The sequence below is a fragment of the Natrix helvetica genome (assembly GCF_964273705.1).
Source record: "Natrix helvetica genome assembly, chromosome: 12".
In the NCBI taxonomy this organism is placed as follows: Eukaryota; Metazoa; Chordata; class Lepidosauria; order Squamata; family Natricidae; genus Natrix; species Natrix helvetica.
The window spans coordinates 11,905,975-11,923,487 of NC_138556.1; the positions used below are offsets into that span (position 1 = coordinate 11,905,975).

The window sequence follows — 17,513 nt, forward strand, 5'->3', positions numbered from 1 at the left end:
ATAGTTTCAAAGGAATGTGGTGTCAGTACATGGATTGCAAGAACTCTGACGACATTTTACCTTCAAAGGAATTTTTTTTTTCTATCAGAAAAATCTGAAAGGCGCCATGCCTGTTTCAAACTTTTTGTACTGTAGCATTACAAAAAGTTAAGATCCTTCAACAAAGTTTATTGACAGTTTGAAAGGGAGGGAAGGATTTATTGTTAGAAGTCCTATGCTGCCCATCTCACTAATCTTAGCAGCTCTGGGCTGGATTATTTTATCTTATTTTTTATTTATTTGTTTTATTTAGTTGGTCAAACGTGTACAAGATAATATGTGCAAGTATAAAGATGAACATGGACAAAGGAAATGAGTACAAAAAAATGGGGACAGTAGGACAGGGACGGTAGGCACACTGGTGTGCTTATGCACACCCTCTTTTCGGACCTTTTAGGAATGGGGTGAGGACCACAGTAGACAGTTTTGAGTTTGAAGCTGTGAAGGTTTGAGGCTGTAACAACAGAGTCTGGTAGAGCATTCCAGGCATTGACCTCTCTGTTGCTGAAGTCGTATTTTCTGCAATTGAGTTTGGAGCAGTTTACCTTGAGTTTGTATCGATTGTTTGCCCGTGTATTATTGAGGTTGAAGCTGAAGGAATCGTTGACAGGTAGGATGTATCTCTCAGCCGTTACAAATCCTCATTTTTTGATTTCTCTAGGCTGAATCTGCTGGGGAAGGATTTAGGAAGAATTTGAGTGAAAGAGGGAGGGAGGGAGGCTACAGCTGGAGCTGCTGTTACGTCATGTGCAAATCTGGCACTGTTTAACTTCCTGGTTTTGTAGACTGCAAATTCAGTTAGGGTGGGATAGAAGAAATGAGACTGATTGGCTGTTTCGTATGGAAGAAAAGGAGGGGCCCACCAGGGGTTTAGCAACCCAAGCAACATCTGGAAAACTCTCTTTCTCTCCGTGGTGCCTGAAAGATCAAAGCAGCATGTCTTTTATTAAAGTGGACGAGAATTCCCATTTCCCCATTCAAAACCTGCCCTATGGAATCTTTTCCACACGAGACAAGGTAAGCAAACAAATTACTTTTTTTTTAAGCTTTTGAGTTCATCTCTCGTGTTTTCCTTTCGTGTCTCTTGATCCCGATGGGTCCTAGGGATCCAATTCAGGCACTTTGCTGTCGGAAATTGCAACACTGCTAAGTCTTAACAATCGGGGGGAGACGCTCATCAACCCTGCTGTTGATTTTAAGGGAAAAACGCTTGTGAAAATAACCTTTAAAAATCCACCCAACAGATACTAATTTTTGTGCTGAATTTATATTTACCAACAAAGAAATGAAGGGAGACTAGTATGGATCTATTTGAAGCTATTTAGCTTTTGTCAGCTAGCCATACCCTTCTGGGATTCGAACCTGGGCTACTTACGGAAGCACTATGCTCCGTCCCATATTTGGGTAGACCAGGTTGCCTTGATTGACTGGTGTCACCAGAAAAAACACTCCATCACTGGAGGTTTTCAAAAAGAGACTGGGCAACCATTTGGCTGGGATGGTATATTGAGCAGGGGGTTGGACTAGAAGACCTCTGAGGGTCTCTTCCAGCCCTATGATTCTATGACTATGAGTCATGGAGAGCTTTTCAGAAAGGTATGCTTCAGTCTCTCCTCCTTGCAGTCTCTCCCCCTTCCCCTGCATTCAAAGTGTTAATTCATAGTTTCCAGCCGTAATTTTTCTGCAGAGGGTTGACCTCTCTTTTCCACCTCCTCTTAACTGCTTTCTAAGCTTGGCCAATTTGCTCATAAAATGCAGGTAGTCCTTGACTTACAACAGTCCGCTTCGTGACCGTTCAATGTTACAACAGCCCTGAAAAAAGTGACTTATGACCATTTTCCACCCTTGGGATCATTGCATGATTGCAGGATTTACATTTGGATGCTTGGCAACTGGTTCCTATTTATGACCGTTGCAGTGTCCCGAGGTCAATGCGATCCCCTTTTGCGACCTTCCGGCAAGCGAAATCCATGGGGAAGCCAGATTCACTTAACAACTATGTGACTCATTTAACAGAGAACCCGACCCCAATCCAGGAGAACCCTAATTTGTGTAAATATTAAATCTACGATTCCTCTCTGACGATAACAACTGGCCAGCCATAAAGTCTTACAGTGAGGGGCTAACATGGGGGGAATTTTAGCTTCTTGGAGGGCCACCAAAATCAGTAGGGCCAGAGCCACTGAATTCTACACCCCAAGTTATACATTAACTTTCCTGTTTGCTGAAGCTACAGAGGGACAAGCATCCGAGGGATGAGATGTTTCAATTTTTTAAAAAAACGTTTTATGCTCTCTGACCCCAGTTCTATCTATCTATTCTCTCTCTCTCTCTCTCTCTCTCTCTCTCTCTCTCTCTCTCTCTCTCTCTCTCTCTCTCTCTCTCTCTCTCTCTCTTATTTTTGCCAGAGCATTATTATTTTTTTATTCTCTTGCATACCATTTTAAGTATACATTCACAGAATTATTTTTCTTCTTTATATTTATCACTCTTATACATTTGTTATTCCATTTTATAGGTTATAATATAGGTATACAGTTTGGGTTGCTTTGTTTACCGTCCCTTCCTCCTGTTGTAACCCCACCTTCTTTTCCCTTTCTTTTCTCCCTCCCTCCCTTCCCTCCTTTCCTCCTTCCTCCTCTCCTTTCCCTTCCTTCTTCCCTTCCCTTTCTTCTACTCCTACTCTTCCTCTCCCTACCATCCTCATCTCCTTACCTCTTTCTTCTTTGCCCCATCTTCCTTTCATTCTCTCCTCCTCTCTCTCTTTTTTTTCTATTATTATAGGTGTCTCTTTCAGGTCTCAGTTTATGTTTCCTTGGGATGGTGTTTCGGCAAAACCCAAATATAATTGATATCTTTTCTTGTTCCCTTACCTTCGCTAATCTATCCTAATTATATTTTCCCCCCTCTTTGTATCTCTCTATTATATATATACTTATGTATTTAATCTTTTCTGTTTTCCCCTTCTTCCCCCCCACCTTTTCCGTAACAGTGCATCGCCTGGGTTCTGTATCTTCTTCTTACTTTCTTTTCCAGTTTGCTTTCTCTAGCCAATCATGTATTTCTCTGTATTTATTTTTGATGGGAATCATCTGCAGAGAAACAGAATGAGATTTTCAATGCCCCCCTCTCCTTCTCCCCCAATTTACTTTTTTACTTACTTACTTACTTATTTATTAGTTGTCAAACATGTACATAATAGTAGATATTATAAACATGGACAAAGGAAATGAATACAAATAAATGGGGACAGTAGGACAGGGACAGTAGGCACCAGAAGTGGGTTCTACCAATTCAGACCGGTTCGAACGAATAGGTAGTAACTTGGCGGCCTGGGTCGCTGGAACCAGCAGTGACCCAGCCCTGCCACACCCCCAAACCAATTCTCTCGGTGGTGCCATAGGTGCTGCTATCTTGTTTTTCGCTTCTGAGCATATGCAGAAGCATATTTTTAGTACTTGGGGGGGGGGCATCTCTCAGCAAACCGGCAGCAGCAGCAGCTGGGATCCACCCCTGGTAGGCACATTGGTGCGCTTATGCCCACCCTCTTTACGGACCTCTTAGGAATGGGGGGGAGGTCCACGGTAGACAGTTTAAGGTGGAAGCTGTGAAGGTTTGAGGATGTAACAACGAGCTATGGATAATCAAGATTACTTTGGTCAGCCGGAATAGCAGCTGAGAAACTTCTGCTTCTCGTGTATATTTCTCTTTCTCTTGTAGCCCAAACACAGGGTTGGAGTAGCCATTGGTGATCAGGTGCTGGACCTCAGTGCTGTTAAACATCTGTTTGATGGACCTGTCCTTTCCAAGCAACACCATGTCTTTGAGCAGGTATTGAGGTTTAATTTTTTTAAGGAGAACTATCTTACAGAATGTCATCTTCATTCAAATTTAACTAACAGTGGGTTTCTTAGATTTTTACGGGCTCGCTGGCATATTGCTTCTTCTGAAAACCATAGTAGTTGAAACACAGTGGTTAGCTATTAAGCAATTTAAATTTTTGGTACCAGGGTTAATTTTGAAGATCCATAGAAGAGTCCACCTGTCGAGGTTGTGGGCTATTCACCTTCTAGAGGTTTTAACAAAGAGGCTGGGGACCTCTTAAGGATGGATTGATGGGTCTTCCTTCATATTGCAGAAGATCAGACAAGATGCTTGCCATTCCTTTTAATTCTACAATCCTTTGATTCCGTGAGTAAGTTCAACGTTTATGCTAAGCCTCCAGGTCAAGGTGCTGTCCAGGAATCTGGAAGTTAATGTTCATAATCTGAAAGATGATTGCATTGGAGAGAGTTAAGTAGAACATTAGTAGGCAATGGTGCACTTCTGTATATTTAGATTCTCAATTTAGCAATCTTAGGTGACACCCTTTAAAAAACAAAGTACTTATGAGTTAAGCCAGTGAAATGGTCACCAAGTCCATGTTTGACTCCAAGGAAGATGAGAGCAACGGTGATTGGGATAATTTCAGTTTTTTCTCAACAATAAAATAGGATAGGATAGGATAGGATAGGATACAAATAGAATAGGGTAGGGTAAGGTAGGGTAGAGTGGAGTGGAGTGGAGTGGAGTGGAGTGGAGTGGAGTAGAGTAGAGTAGAGTAGAGTAGAGTAGAGTAGAGTAGAGTAGAGTAGAGTAGAGTAGAATAATAGAGTAGAATAATAGAATAGAATAGAATAGAATAGAATAGAAGAATAGAATTATTTATAGGCCAAGTGTGATTGGACACACAAGGAATTTCTCCTTGGTGCCTATGCTCTCAGTGTACATAAGGAGAATTCATCAAATATAAAAAGATACAACACTTAGTGATAGTCAAGGTTACTAATAAGCTATCAAATTGTACTAGGAAACAAATAAAACAATATAAATTGAGAGATACAAGCAACATGGTTATAGTCATAAGTGGGAAGAGATAGATACTAGGAAGGAAGAGAAGACTAATATTAATGCAGTCTTAGTAAATTATTGACAGAAGAGAACAAGGTAGAATGGAAGACTGTATTCTAAGAAACACAAGCTTCAATCCATGGGTTCATTGTAGAAAAGCTAATGAAGACTTTACAAAAGAATTCCAGTGACTGCTCTTTATAGTGAAACCAAACATTAAATTTTGGTATCCTTTTCTCCTGCCCATGCAGGTAAAGAGCTCCGAGTCACTCTCTTTTGAGTGGGAGAGAACGCTGGCACCTATCTTTTGTTCTAAAGACTGTTTGATGTAGTATCAAGCTCTTGAGAGAACTGACTCAGATGAAGACTCAGGGCCCACGGAATGTGTGCCTTCCCCAAAGAGTCCCTAAGCTACATTCTGCATGCATGGCTAGCAAGGTGGCCCACCATGGTTTTCCATTAGTGTTGGGGTGGACAAATGGCTTCCAGGTTGCACATCAGGCTGGACCTGGGACCTCTTAGTGGCTTGCTGTCCATATCCTATATCAGAGCCCTGGGAAGACATGATTTCTCTCCTTTTACCTTTGTTGCAGTCAACTCTCAATGCTTTCATGGCATTGGGCTGGGAAGCTTGGACCGAGGCCAGATCATGGCTGCAAAAGATTCTCTCTGACAAAGAGCCAACACTCAGAGATAACGCAGAGTTGCGCAAAAGGTACTTCAATAGAGAACTAGAGTGTCCATTTGGTGAACGTATGAGTGATGTGCAATTTAGTGGGAGTGCAGTGACAATTGTTTCCAAAATGTTTGAATCAAAAAGATAGCTTGTTAGTTAGTTGGAGTGTGCAATTGGAGTTGGAGTGTGCAATTCACTGGACAAGGATAACCATCTGATCCACTGTTCAATTGACTTATTGACTATTGACTTTTGCCATTAACCAACCCACTTGATTTCTGACTGTGTGTAAAGAGTAAGTAAGATTACCTTGATGGAGATATGCAGCTTCTATTACTTAGCACAATATTAGTAAATTTGCAATGATGATGTCAGCCCTACTAAGTAGACCAGGATATCAACCCCGTGGGAGGGCTTAAACTGCTTTTATTGAGATTGATCATTATAACAGAATCTTGCAAATTTGATTTTATTTTGCCTTCCCCTTCTTATACTCCACTGAATTAGGGAAGCAGCTGCCTAAGTCACTTCTTGGTGTTATCTCATAGTTCTTCTGGACTGTAGTATAAAAAGCAAAAAAATATAAAAGCAAAAAGATCTGATAAGGTCAGGAAAAAAACACAATAAATTATACATGTATTAAGTATTACCCATCACTATATAATTCATGGCAAGTAGATGGGGAGGAAATGGAGGTAGGGACAGATTTTATTTTCCTGGGCTCCAAGATCACCGCAGATGGGGACAGCAGAAATTAAAGACGTTTGATCCTGGGGAGGAAAGCTATGGCAAATCTAGACAGCATACTAAAAAGCAGAGAAATCACCCTGCCAACAAAAGTGGGTCTAGTCAAGGCTATGGTTTTCCCAGTTGCAATGCATGGCTGTGAAAATTGGACCATAAGGAAGGCTGAGCATCAAGGAATGAGGCCTTTGAACTCTGGTGCTGGGGAAGACTCCCGTGAGTCCCTTGGACTGCAAGGCGATCAAACCAGTCAGTCCTAGAGGAGATTAACCCTGACCGCTCTATAGAAGGCCAGATCCTGAAGATGAAACTCAAATCCTTTGGCCACCTAATGAGAAGGAAGGACTCACTGGAGAAGAGCCTGATGCTGGGAAAGATTGAGGGCAAAAGAAGAAGGGGACGACAGAGAAGGAGGTGGCTGGATGGAGTCACCGAAGCAATAGGCATGAACTTAAATGGACTCCAGAGGATGGTAGAGGACAGGAAGGCCTGAAGTCCATGGGACTGCGATGGGTCGAACATGACTTCGCAACTAACAACAACAAGAGCAATATAATTTAAGCAATAAATGAGAGATTTGGAAATGTGAACATTAACTATTGATCTGTGGAGTCCTGGGTGCCCTCTGAGCTTGATTGGTTTTTTTGCAGATGTTTTCTTACCCAACTAGGTAACATTATCAATGCTAGAGGGAGTGAGGTTTGCCTTTTAGCATTCGTGCTGTTACTTAGTTTGGTAACTAACTACAAGAAAACCACCAAGCTCAGAGGGCACCCAGGACTCCACAATTCAACCCTGAGCTGCAAACATTGTCTTCTCTTGGAAGAAGATATTTATGCTTTAAAAGCCAAGGAAACGTTGAGGACATTCAGCCTGGTGGCTCCAAATCAGGGGGTGACATATCGAGACTTCCCCCCCCCCCCTTCGCTAAACTGGGTGGGGACGGGGCCAGCCCGTGACACATTGTCAGAATATTCATGAGCTGTAATAGGACATAGCAACAGGTCAGCCAATGGGAATTATTTGGTGACTGAGAGCCATGCCAGAGAAGCTCAGAGCCTGGGCGTGGCTTACCTATGTAGCTCTAAGTCTGTGCAAGAGAACTAATCTAGTCTGCTCTCTGAATTGAAACTGAAAACTGGTCTGTCTTTTCTACCACGTTGGAAGAATCTGCTGTTGGTACTGTACATTTATTCATGTGTTATTATTTACATAAAGAAGTTAATGAATCCTGCTGAATCAGTTAGCTGTGTGTGCTTTCTGGATCTGATTTTTGCAATGGACTCTGATAACACGTCCAGCCTGCAGGCCGTGAATTTGACACCCTTGGCCTAAATTCTTGCATTAGTGGTAGAGAGTGAAGGACATTTCAGAAGAGCTGTTTCTTGAGAATAAAATATTTGTCCTGTTTCCTTTCCTTTCTTCCCCAGAGCATTTATATCTCAAGCATCTGCAATAATGCATCTCCCAGCTGAAATTGGTAAGTTCTTGGAAGAGAGAGCCTCTCGATAGTTTGTAACGCCATAGGAGCAAAGTGATCAGATTCTGAAATCTGCCATTCAAACTCCTTTAATAAAAGAAAGGGTAAAAACTACTTCCCTGGGCATAAAATAAGACTTGAACCTAGTCTTATTCTTGCAGGGTTAACGTTTGGCTTGCAGGAAAACTCTTGGAGTGTTGTGTCCAGTACCAGAGACCTACTACTCAGATCTGAGTTAATAAGACCAGATTTGAAGGTGGCAAAAATGATGGGTCTTCCTGCATAGCTTTTAAAGTCAGTAATATCAATTAAAAAAGGGATGCGGTGGCTCAGTGGCTAAGATGCTGAGCTTGTCGATCAGAAAAGGCGGTTCGAATCCCTAGCACTGCATAACAGAGTGAGCTCCCGTGACTTGTCCCAGCTTCTGCCAACCTAGCAGTTCGAAAGCACGTAAAAATGCAAGTAGAGAAATAGAAACCACCTTTGGTGGGAAGGTCACAGCGTTCCGTGCGCCTTCGCCATTTAGTCATGTCGGCCACATGACCATGGAGACGTCTTCGGACAGCGCTGGCTCTTCGGCTTTGTATTGGAGATGAGCACTGCCCCCTAGAGTCGGGAACGACTAGCACATATGTACGAGGGGAACCTTTACCTTTAATATCAATCAAACAGAAGAGAATTGGGCTGAGCGGGGAATGGAAGTGGGGCTGGACATAGATGCAAACATAAACACAAATATAAGAATAAGCAAGAAGTTCCACTGAAGAACAGCAGAGGGCAGTAGAAGAATTGTCTTTATCAAAAGTTCCTTTAAAAGCAAACACAGGTAATCCTCAACTTACAAACACAATTGAGTCCAAAATTTCTATTAAGTGAGACATCTTTTCCGGGAGTTTTGCCCCCATTTTATAACTTTTCTTGCCGCCTTTGTTAAGTCAGTCACTGAGATTGATAAGTAAGTAACCTGGTTGTTAAGGGGATCTGGGTCCCCCATGGACTTTGCTTGTCAGAAGGTCGCCCGAGGGGATCACGTGACCTTGGGACACAGCAACGGTCATAAGTATGAACCACTTGCCAAGCATCTGAATTTTGATCCCGTGACCCTGGGGAGGCTGCAAAGGTTGTAACGGAAAAACAGCCATAAGTCACTATTTTCAGTGCTATTGTAACTTTGAACAGTCACTAAACTCTTGCAAGTCAAGGACTACCAATACATGTCGGTAATTGGAGAAGGGGGGGGGATTCATATTTATTTTAAGACATGGATTAATTGAGTGATTGATTGGCCAAATCTCCCTGCTGTCTGTCTGTATCTGGAAGTCCCATAGGATCCTAGCTTTCTTATTTTCCACAAACCTTTGCCTTCCTGCCTATCTCTATCATCGATGTATGTATGTATGTATGTATGTATGTATCTATCTATCTATCTATCTATCTATCTATCTATCTATCTATCTATCTATCATCTATTTATCTGTCTGCCTGTCTATCTACCTATCTCATGTATTTATCTGTCAGTCTGCCTACCTACCTATCTCTACTATCTATCTATCATCTATCTATCTATCTATCTATCTATCTATCTATCTATCTATCTATCTATCTATCTATCTATCTATCTATCTATCTATTCATCCATCCATCTATCTTTCTATCTGTATGCCTATCTACCTACCTATCTCATGTATTTATCTCTGCCTGCCTGCCTACCTACCTATTTACCTACCCACTTACCTACCTCTACTATCTATCTGTCTGCCTGCCTGCCTGTCTGCCTGCCTGCCTGTCTACCTACCTACCTACCTCTCATGTATCTGCCTGCCTGCCTGCCTGCCTGCCTACCTACCTACCTACCTACCTACCTACCTACCTACCTACCTACCTACCTACCTACCTACCTATCTATCTATCTATCTATCTATCTATCTATCTATCTATCTATCTATCTATCTATCATGTTTCCCCCAAAATAAAACAGGGTCTTATTTTCTTTTGACCCTCCCCCCAAAATAAGTGCTTGGCCTTATTTTCATGTAGGTCTTATTATTTTTGAGGTGCAGGAGGCAGCAAGCGTGGTCACCTCATGGCTGCTGCCATGGAGGGCTTATTTTCGGGGGAGGGCTTATTTTAGCACATGCACTCAAAATCTCGATTGGGCTTCTTATCCGGGGAGGGCTTATTTTCCGGGAAACAGGGTATCTATCCATCTTCATTCATTCATTCCATCATTCATTCATTATTTCTTTCCCTTCTAGGAGATTACACAGATTTCTACTCTTCTCGCCAACATGCGACAAACGTTGGAATGATGTTTAGAGGGAAGGAGAATGCGCTGATGCCCAACTGGTCAGTAACTGTCCTTCTTTCGCTGAACAAGAAGATACGGGGGACCTAATTTATTGGCTTGATTGGGGTGAATATCTGCAGTGATTTATTGTCTGCATTCAAGGTGCTGCAATTTTTGAGGGGGTTGGCGTTTGGTTGGGGGCCAGAATAAAAATTGGAACAAGCTTGATGCAATTATAATTCAGACTTCATTGAATAGGAGGCTGAATTATTGTTCTGAAAATGTCAGCTGGGTGGCAATTTGCTGTCCAATTTGTGGATCATAAAAATAAATCCAGGAATGAATACATAAATAAATTTTAGGGTTTTGTGGTCCGCAAATTGGGCAGCTTGATCTAGTTATCTATTGCAGGATCCAATAGTTATCAGTCTGGGTAGTTAGTTTGCATGTTGCCTCCTTCATGATTATGGAGTGACTCGCAACAAAATCCTTTAAGAAGCAAAATCCTTTAAGAAGAAAACATTGAAAGCAACAGAGCCTCTAAAATCTTCACTGCTGTTCCATAAGCAGGGGGTTGGACTAGAAGACCTCCAAGGTCCCTTCCAATTCTGTTATTCCATTCTATAATTTGGATATTTCCTTTAAACTGCAGTCCCTCCCCACTGAATTTGAAAGGGCAACAAAGAGAAGTCCATTATCATCTGGGCAAGAGATTGTTCTACAACAAAGGCAAGAATTGATTTTGCGTACAACTTTTCTTGCCACAGTTGTTAAGCGAACCACTGCTGTTATTAAGTTAGTAACACAGTTGTTAAGTGAATCTGGCTTCTTCCATTGACTTTCCTTGTCTGAACATCATAAAAGGGGATTGCATGACCCTGGTATTCTGCAACTGTCATAAATGCGAGTCGATTGCGCCCAAATTTTGGCCACGGGGATGCCGCAAGGGTCGTAAGTGTGAAAAATGGCCCTAAGTCATTTTTTTCAGGGCCGATGCAACTTCGGACGGTCACTAAATGAAGTGTTGTAAGTGGAGGACTGCCTGTATCCCTCCAGAGATTAGAACTGAGATGTGCTTTTAACGCATGAGTTCATGTTTTCCTAGGTTGCACCTGCCAGTCGGATACCATGGACGTGCTTCTTCTGTCATCATCTCTGGGACCCCAATCAGAAGACCGGTGGGCCAAATGTGTCCTAATGAAAGTGAGTCTTTTAGGTCTCTACTTACAAATTTCAACACTTACCGTAGGAGTATAAGACGCACCTTTCCCCCCCCCTAAAAGAGAGTGAAAATGTGGGTGCGTCTTATACACTGAATGTAGCCTCACCCACCCACCGACCCCAATCCTTTGGCCTCTGCCTCCCAGCAATTTACCTCCTTTCAGCAAATGGGGGGCTTGCAGAGGCTGCAATAGGCTATAGCAATCCCTGCAGCCTGAAACAGCTGATGATCGGGAGAAACTGAAAGTGAAACTTGCTGCTTGCTCCAGGAGGCAAATTGCTGGGAGGCAGAGGGAGATATTTTTTTTCTTGTGCTAATCAGGCTGTTTGCAGCAAGGAGGTAAGTCAATAACTATAAATGCCTATAGAATGTTCAAATCATTAGACTTATTTTTTAAAGACTGCTTTATTATTGTTCTAGACAGCTTAACAAAATGAAGAAGCTTTTTAAAATAAATGCTTGATCTGAAGAGGCCCAGTGGTATTGTTTTAAAAAGTGCTGTTCTTTTAAACAGCAGAGAATAACTATACACCCAATCAATTATAGCAGCATCTGTACAAGTTTAGTCTGAAATATAACACTACAAACAGTGTATATTGTCTGTACTGTTTGCTGTTTGTTGCAAGGAGGCAAATTGCTGGGAGGCAGAGGCAGATATTTTCCCCTTGTTTTCCTCCCCAAAAGCTAGGTGCGCCTTATACTCCGAAAAATACGGTAATTGTTCTTGCTTTGATGAAAAAAAATGCCCTCACATTTATGAATTCATTTATGAATTCTGTTTAAATTGCAGGTAAAAGTCCGCTTGTCGCTGCTTCTAAACGTTTGGATATTGAATTAGAAATGGTGAGGTTGTATTTTCTTACAGGTTCTTCATTCTTCTTTCATTGCCACATCCCCTTTTGCATTTAGAAATGAAAAAAGAAATACATTTCTGTCGTACCTTTCAGTTAATACACGCACATTCAGTTAATACACCCACATCCGTCACTATCCTGTCAGAGCTGATGAAGCTTCTTGGATGAGAAGTGAAACATCTTCAAAGAAAAAGAGTGCAGAGAAGAGCAACAAAGTTGATTAGGGGACTGGAGGCTAAAACATATGAAGAAAGGTTGCAGGAATTGAGTATGCCTAGTCTTATGAAAAGAAGGACTGGGGGAGACATGATAGCAGTGTTCCGATATCTCAGGGGTTGCCCCAAAGAAGAGGGAGTCAAACTATTCTCCAAGGCACCTGAGGGCAGGACAAGAAGCAATGGGTGGAAACTAATCAAGGAAAGAAGCAACCTAGAACTAAGGGGAAATTTCCTGACAGTTAGAACAATTAATCAATGGAACAACTTGCCTCCAGAAGTTGTGAATGCTCCAACACTGGAAGTTTTTAAGAAGATGTTGGATAACCATTTGTCTGAAGTGGTGTAGGGTTTCCTGCCTAAGCAGGGGGTTGGACTAGAAGACCTCCAAGGTCCCTTCCAACTCTGTTATTCTACTCTAAAAAAATCAAGAAAGCCCAGTTGCCTCCTGAAAAAGGGACAATTCTCAAAAGCCCTTCTGTTTTATCTTCAGGTCAGTTGTCTGAACATACCCTTTCGATATGCTTTTCTGATACGCCTGACAAAGTTTCCTTCTACCTTTTCCAGGCATTTTTCGTAGGCCCTGGAAACACGCTTGGAGTACCCGTCCCCATTGGTGAAGCTCACAAACACATCTTTGGAATGGTGCTCATGAACGACTGGAGCGGTAATGCACCATTAATCGTATTCCTTTGATGGCTGGTGGCAAGTCGTTCCACTGATTAACTGAATCTATGCAGTCCGAAGCAAGCATTCCCAGATTAAGTGGAACCACTTCCTAGGGACCCCATGCAGAGAGTTGGAAATCTTCAAACATTGTAACATCATGTACTGCTCTCCATGCGAATCCACGTTCATTTTTTTTTCCTGGTGGGATGGATTTATGGAACTCAGAACTCAGTTGCTCACAAGCAAATCAGAGTTTTTAGATGCAATTGTGATGTGGAGATGATTTCATTCCGAAGGTTTTTTCTGCTTCCCCCCCCTCCTTTAGCTCGTGACCTTCAGAAGTGGGAGTATGTCCCCCTAGGTCCATTCCTGGGCAAGAGTTTTGGCACCACCATCTCTCCGTGGGTTGTCACTATGGAAGCTCTGATGCCTTTTGCACTGCCGAATCCTATCCAGGTTGGTACAAAGCAGTGGTGGGTTTGGGACGGTACGCCCCGGTATGGGCGTACCGGTGGCAGCTGCTCCCAGCTGCCACCGTATCGGAACGGTGTTTCCGTTGGGCCCACCAACCTGCCCTCATTTCTTACTTCTTTTTAAGCGAGTGCGCCATTTGTGCATGTACGATGCTCCGCCGAGCAGCTGGAATGTCGCAGGGTGGTGGGTGCTCAGTGTACTGGTTGCGACAAGATCCGGAAGACACCACTGGTACAAAGTGTAAACACAGGACACCCCACTGTGAACTGAAAGTAGTCAAGATACCAGACCCTACCACTTTGGGGAGATGCGCTCTCCCCATAATTCAGTTTAGCTTCATACAGATACTAATCCAAAATGTGTTGATTTTGACTGTACAAAACGGGCATTGCCAAAATGCTCCTAATAAATGATTGGTTTCTCTTTTGAAATTTGACTCAAGGCTCATGAATCAATTAGGGCATTTAATGGAAAACTGACACCCAGTTTACTATTAGAGAGAGTGATGTTTCTTATATTGTTTCAAGGACCCCAAGCCACTGCCTTACCTATTTGATGACCAGCCTTATACTTTTGACATAAACCTCTTCGTTGCTATAAAAGGTACGTACACTGTGGTTACAAGTCTATGCATAACTTGGGGAGCTCCAAAGGAGCAAATCCATGAGACCAAGATAATGACATGTGACTTGACAACATCTTTAATCTATGTAGTTTCTTGTTGAAAATGGGGGAAGGGGGAAATGTCCTCTACCCAAGCAGTCGATTTGACCTCGGAGATTAGGATTCTTGCTTGGAGCTACTACTTAGATCAGGGATCAGCAACCCGTGGCTCTGGAGCCACATGTGGCTCTTTCATCCCTCTGCTGCAGCTCCCTGTTGCCAGTCGGCTCCACAATGGATAGGACTTTCGGTTAGGACAGGTAGAGGAAAAAGGATGCTGCACTAGGAGGAGACTCTATGGTGGGGGAACTGGACTTCCGGTCGGCTCCACAATGGATAGGGCTTTTGGTTAGGACAGGTAGAGGAAAAAGGATGCCGCACTAGGAGGAGACTCTATGGTGGGGGAACTGGACTTCCAGTTGGCTCCACAATGGATAGGGCTTTTGGTTAGGACAGGTAGAGGAAAAAGGGACACTGCGCTAGGAGGAGACTCGACAGTGGGGGAACCGGACTTCTGGTTGGCTCCAGAATTGAATGGGGGGTGGGCTTCCGTTTATGACCTTTGTGACTATTTGAGTGTTTAAGTTTGCTGACCTCTGATCTAGAGGTATGCCAGCCCTTTGATATAATTCAGACAAGTAGCACAAACCATTATCATCACTAACACTTTCCTTTATTGTAGGGCTACAACAGGGGTGTCCAAACTTGGCAACTTTAAGACTTGTGGACTTCAACTCCCAGAATTCCCCAGCCAGCTCTGCTGGCTGGGGAATTCTGGGAGTTGAAGTCCACAAGTCTTAAAGTTCCCAAGTTTGCTGGCTGGGGAATTCTGGGAGTTGAAGTCCACAAGTCTTAAAGTTCCCAAGTTTGCTGGCTGGGGAATTCTGGGAGTTGAAGTCCACAAGTCTTAAAGTTCCCAAGTTTGGACACCCCTGGGCTACAATAATAGAATCTTGCCAGTCTGAAAATGTTTCTCCCCTCCTTTCCTTTTACTTCCTAGACAACTAGGGAGGGTCTTTTCTGAGGTGCTTCCCAAGCCCCTTTTCCTTCTGTGGGCTGGGATTCCTTTTACATGACGACGAAGGAGTCTCAGTGATGGAGAATGTTATAGCGCAGGGTTGAAATGAGGGGTCCCTGGTGCTCTCCAAGCTTGGTTGTTTTCTTTCAGACGTTTCATTACCCAACTAGGTAGCATCATCAGTACAAGCTGGTTGGCTATGGCTCTTCCTCTTGTCTTCCAAGTTAATCCCCACATACTAATACACTATTTTAGGCAGTACGTGAATTTCAGATGAAAGTCATCAGAAGGGAGTGCCCTGTACGTATGAAGGGAAAAACACCCTGAAGACATAATTAATTTGTGCTTATGCAGATTAAAGTTCCCTGGTGCGTGTGTTTGATCATTTTCAAAATGTAGGGATGGCACAGGCTTTCTTTACTTTCCTTAATAATATTTGCTTGCTTTTAGGAGATGGTATGAGCAAGCCGGCAAATATTTGTAGGTCAAACTTTAAGGTAAGAGGAAAAGTTATTATAATCGAATTTCTCACATCACCTATGGAAAACTGATGTACAGTATGTTCATATGTCTCTATGGCTATCATTCTCTTTCTTGATACATAGCACATGTATTGGACCATGAAACAGCAGCTAACTCACCATACCGTTAACGGTTGCAACCTCAGACCTGGAGATCTTTTGGCCTCTGGAACTATTAGTGGGCCAGTAAGTATTGAACGGATCATACTGTTATCCAAATATTTGCATTAAACTTTTAAATCTGCCGTGAGGAATCTAACCGCCATAGAAATAAAGCCAACCAGGTTTTAAGGCTAGTTCAAAATGCATTTCAACTGATCCTTTCTAATCTCCAGATTGGGGCATAGCAGAATTTGGGAATCACAGCTTTCAGCATTAAGAATTGGATTGTCTTCTGCTCCATTCAAGTATAGTAGAGAAAGAGAGAAAGCGCCAGCAGAATTGCCTCCCTTGTTATGACTATAGTTGTACATCAAGGCCTTAGTGGTCTAAGGAAAGATGGCACCATGGGGCATGTAGTCTTCCATTTCCAGTATCCCCAGTTGCAGTATATATGTAGCAACAGCCATTGCTGTAGATCCTGCTATACGTTTTATCAAGATTGGATTCTTGCTAATTCTTCGCTTTCTGCTTTGAGAAAATAACATAAAGGATAGAAGACAGAAAAACTGGTAGGCTACCAGGAGAAGTAGAAATTAGATATAGCTTAATTAGAATTCTTCTTGGCAGCTTTTATTCTATCATGATTCTGAGATTTTATATGCTTTAGCTAAAAATAACAACACCAAAATTTCTCTCAGCTCTCTCATCTTCCAGAGAATAAAATATTAAATTATGGTGAAGGATTGACAGCAGTTTTGTTCTTCAAATCCCAGAGCGGCCTTAATTTTTGCAAAACAGAGGCCAGTTACACAGTCCATTGATGCTCCGTTTTCTTGTTCCGTTTTCTGCTTTTGAAGGAACCTGAGAATTTTGGGTCCATGTTGGAACTGTCCTGGAATGGGACAAAAAATATCGATCTTGGGCAAGGTCAGTCCCGAACATTTCTGCAGGATGGAGATGAAGTCATTATGACAGGTAAGCAGATGTGAATGTAGGCCGTGAAAACAGCTGTGCACCTCAAGCCTGGGCTGCTTTGGAGAAGGCCTGGAAGAGAAGAAACATCTGGATGGGAAGCCACAAGCTGATGTCAAATCTTAGGAATTGTTTATTCATTAATATGGATGTTAATTAATGGGAGCTCTAGAGGGTGTCCTTGAGATATTTGGGGAAATGAGATTTTAACAGGGGCCTCAATCTGGATAGGGATTGGATCTGTTTTCATGTTGCAAGATCGAATCTGGGTTCTTTCTTTCTTTTCTTTCAGGGTATTGTCAGGGAAAAGGTCACAGAATTGGTTTTGGTGAATGTTCTGGAAAAATCCTTCCTGCCAGAACGATCTAAGAGGGTGTCCTTGACATATCATAGAAAATGGAGACGTTTGGAGATATTTCTACCATTGTTTGACATAAAGAAACATACATCAGTTACAGTTCTCCCTCCCTCCCTTTCTCTCTCTCTCTCTCTCTCTCTCCCTCTCGCGTCAATTTTTTTTTTGGCACTTACAGATTTCTGATTTCCAGATATTTTCTTGGCAAATATATATTTAGGAATACAACAGTCATTGTGTTCCAAAGGTCTTTTTTTCAAAAGGAAACTGGACTTTCTTAGTTTTTCCTTCACTGCTGGCAGTGGGCAGAGGGAAGGAAGGAAGGACAACAG

The 17,513-nt window shown here is 42.5% G+C and overlaps 1 protein-coding gene across 1 annotated transcript; it reads left to right on the plus strand.

Moving 5' to 3' along the window:
- Window positions 1-867: 867 nt before the first annotated feature.
- Window positions 868-17,413, plus strand: FAH (fumarylacetoacetate hydrolase). The gene is made up of 14 exons (XM_081964739.1): window positions 868-1,056; window positions 3,760-3,870; window positions 5,523-5,644; window positions 7,780-7,829; window positions 10,085-10,175; window positions 11,222-11,319; window positions 12,129-12,181; window positions 12,975-13,074; window positions 13,402-13,532; window positions 14,078-14,153; window positions 15,682-15,728; window positions 15,837-15,938; window positions 16,712-16,829; window positions 17,119-17,413. The coding sequence occupies exons 1-14, from the start codon at window positions 880-882 to the stop codon at window positions 17,193-17,195; spliced, it is 1,353 nt and encodes a 450-aa protein (XP_081820865.1). The 5' UTR covers window positions 868-879; the 3' UTR covers window positions 17,196-17,413.
- Window positions 17,414-17,513: the final 100 nt, after the last annotated feature.

What these genes read in the sequence shown, in the direction of transcription:
- FAH (XM_081964739.1), top strand. Translation starts at nt 880, where the DNA reads ATGGAAGAAAAGGAGGGGCCCACCAGGGGTTTAGCAACCCAAGCAACA. An exon ending in AACACCATGTCTTTGAGCAG is followed by an intron (nt 3,871 to 5,522) that starts GTATTGAGGTTT and finishes CCTTTGTTGCAG; the next exon opens with TCAACTCTCAATGCTTTCAT. An exon ending in CCTCTTCGTTGCTATAAAAG is followed by an intron (nt 14,154 to 15,681) that starts GTACGTACACTG and finishes GCTTGCTTTTAG; the next exon opens with GAGATGGTATGAGCAAGCCG.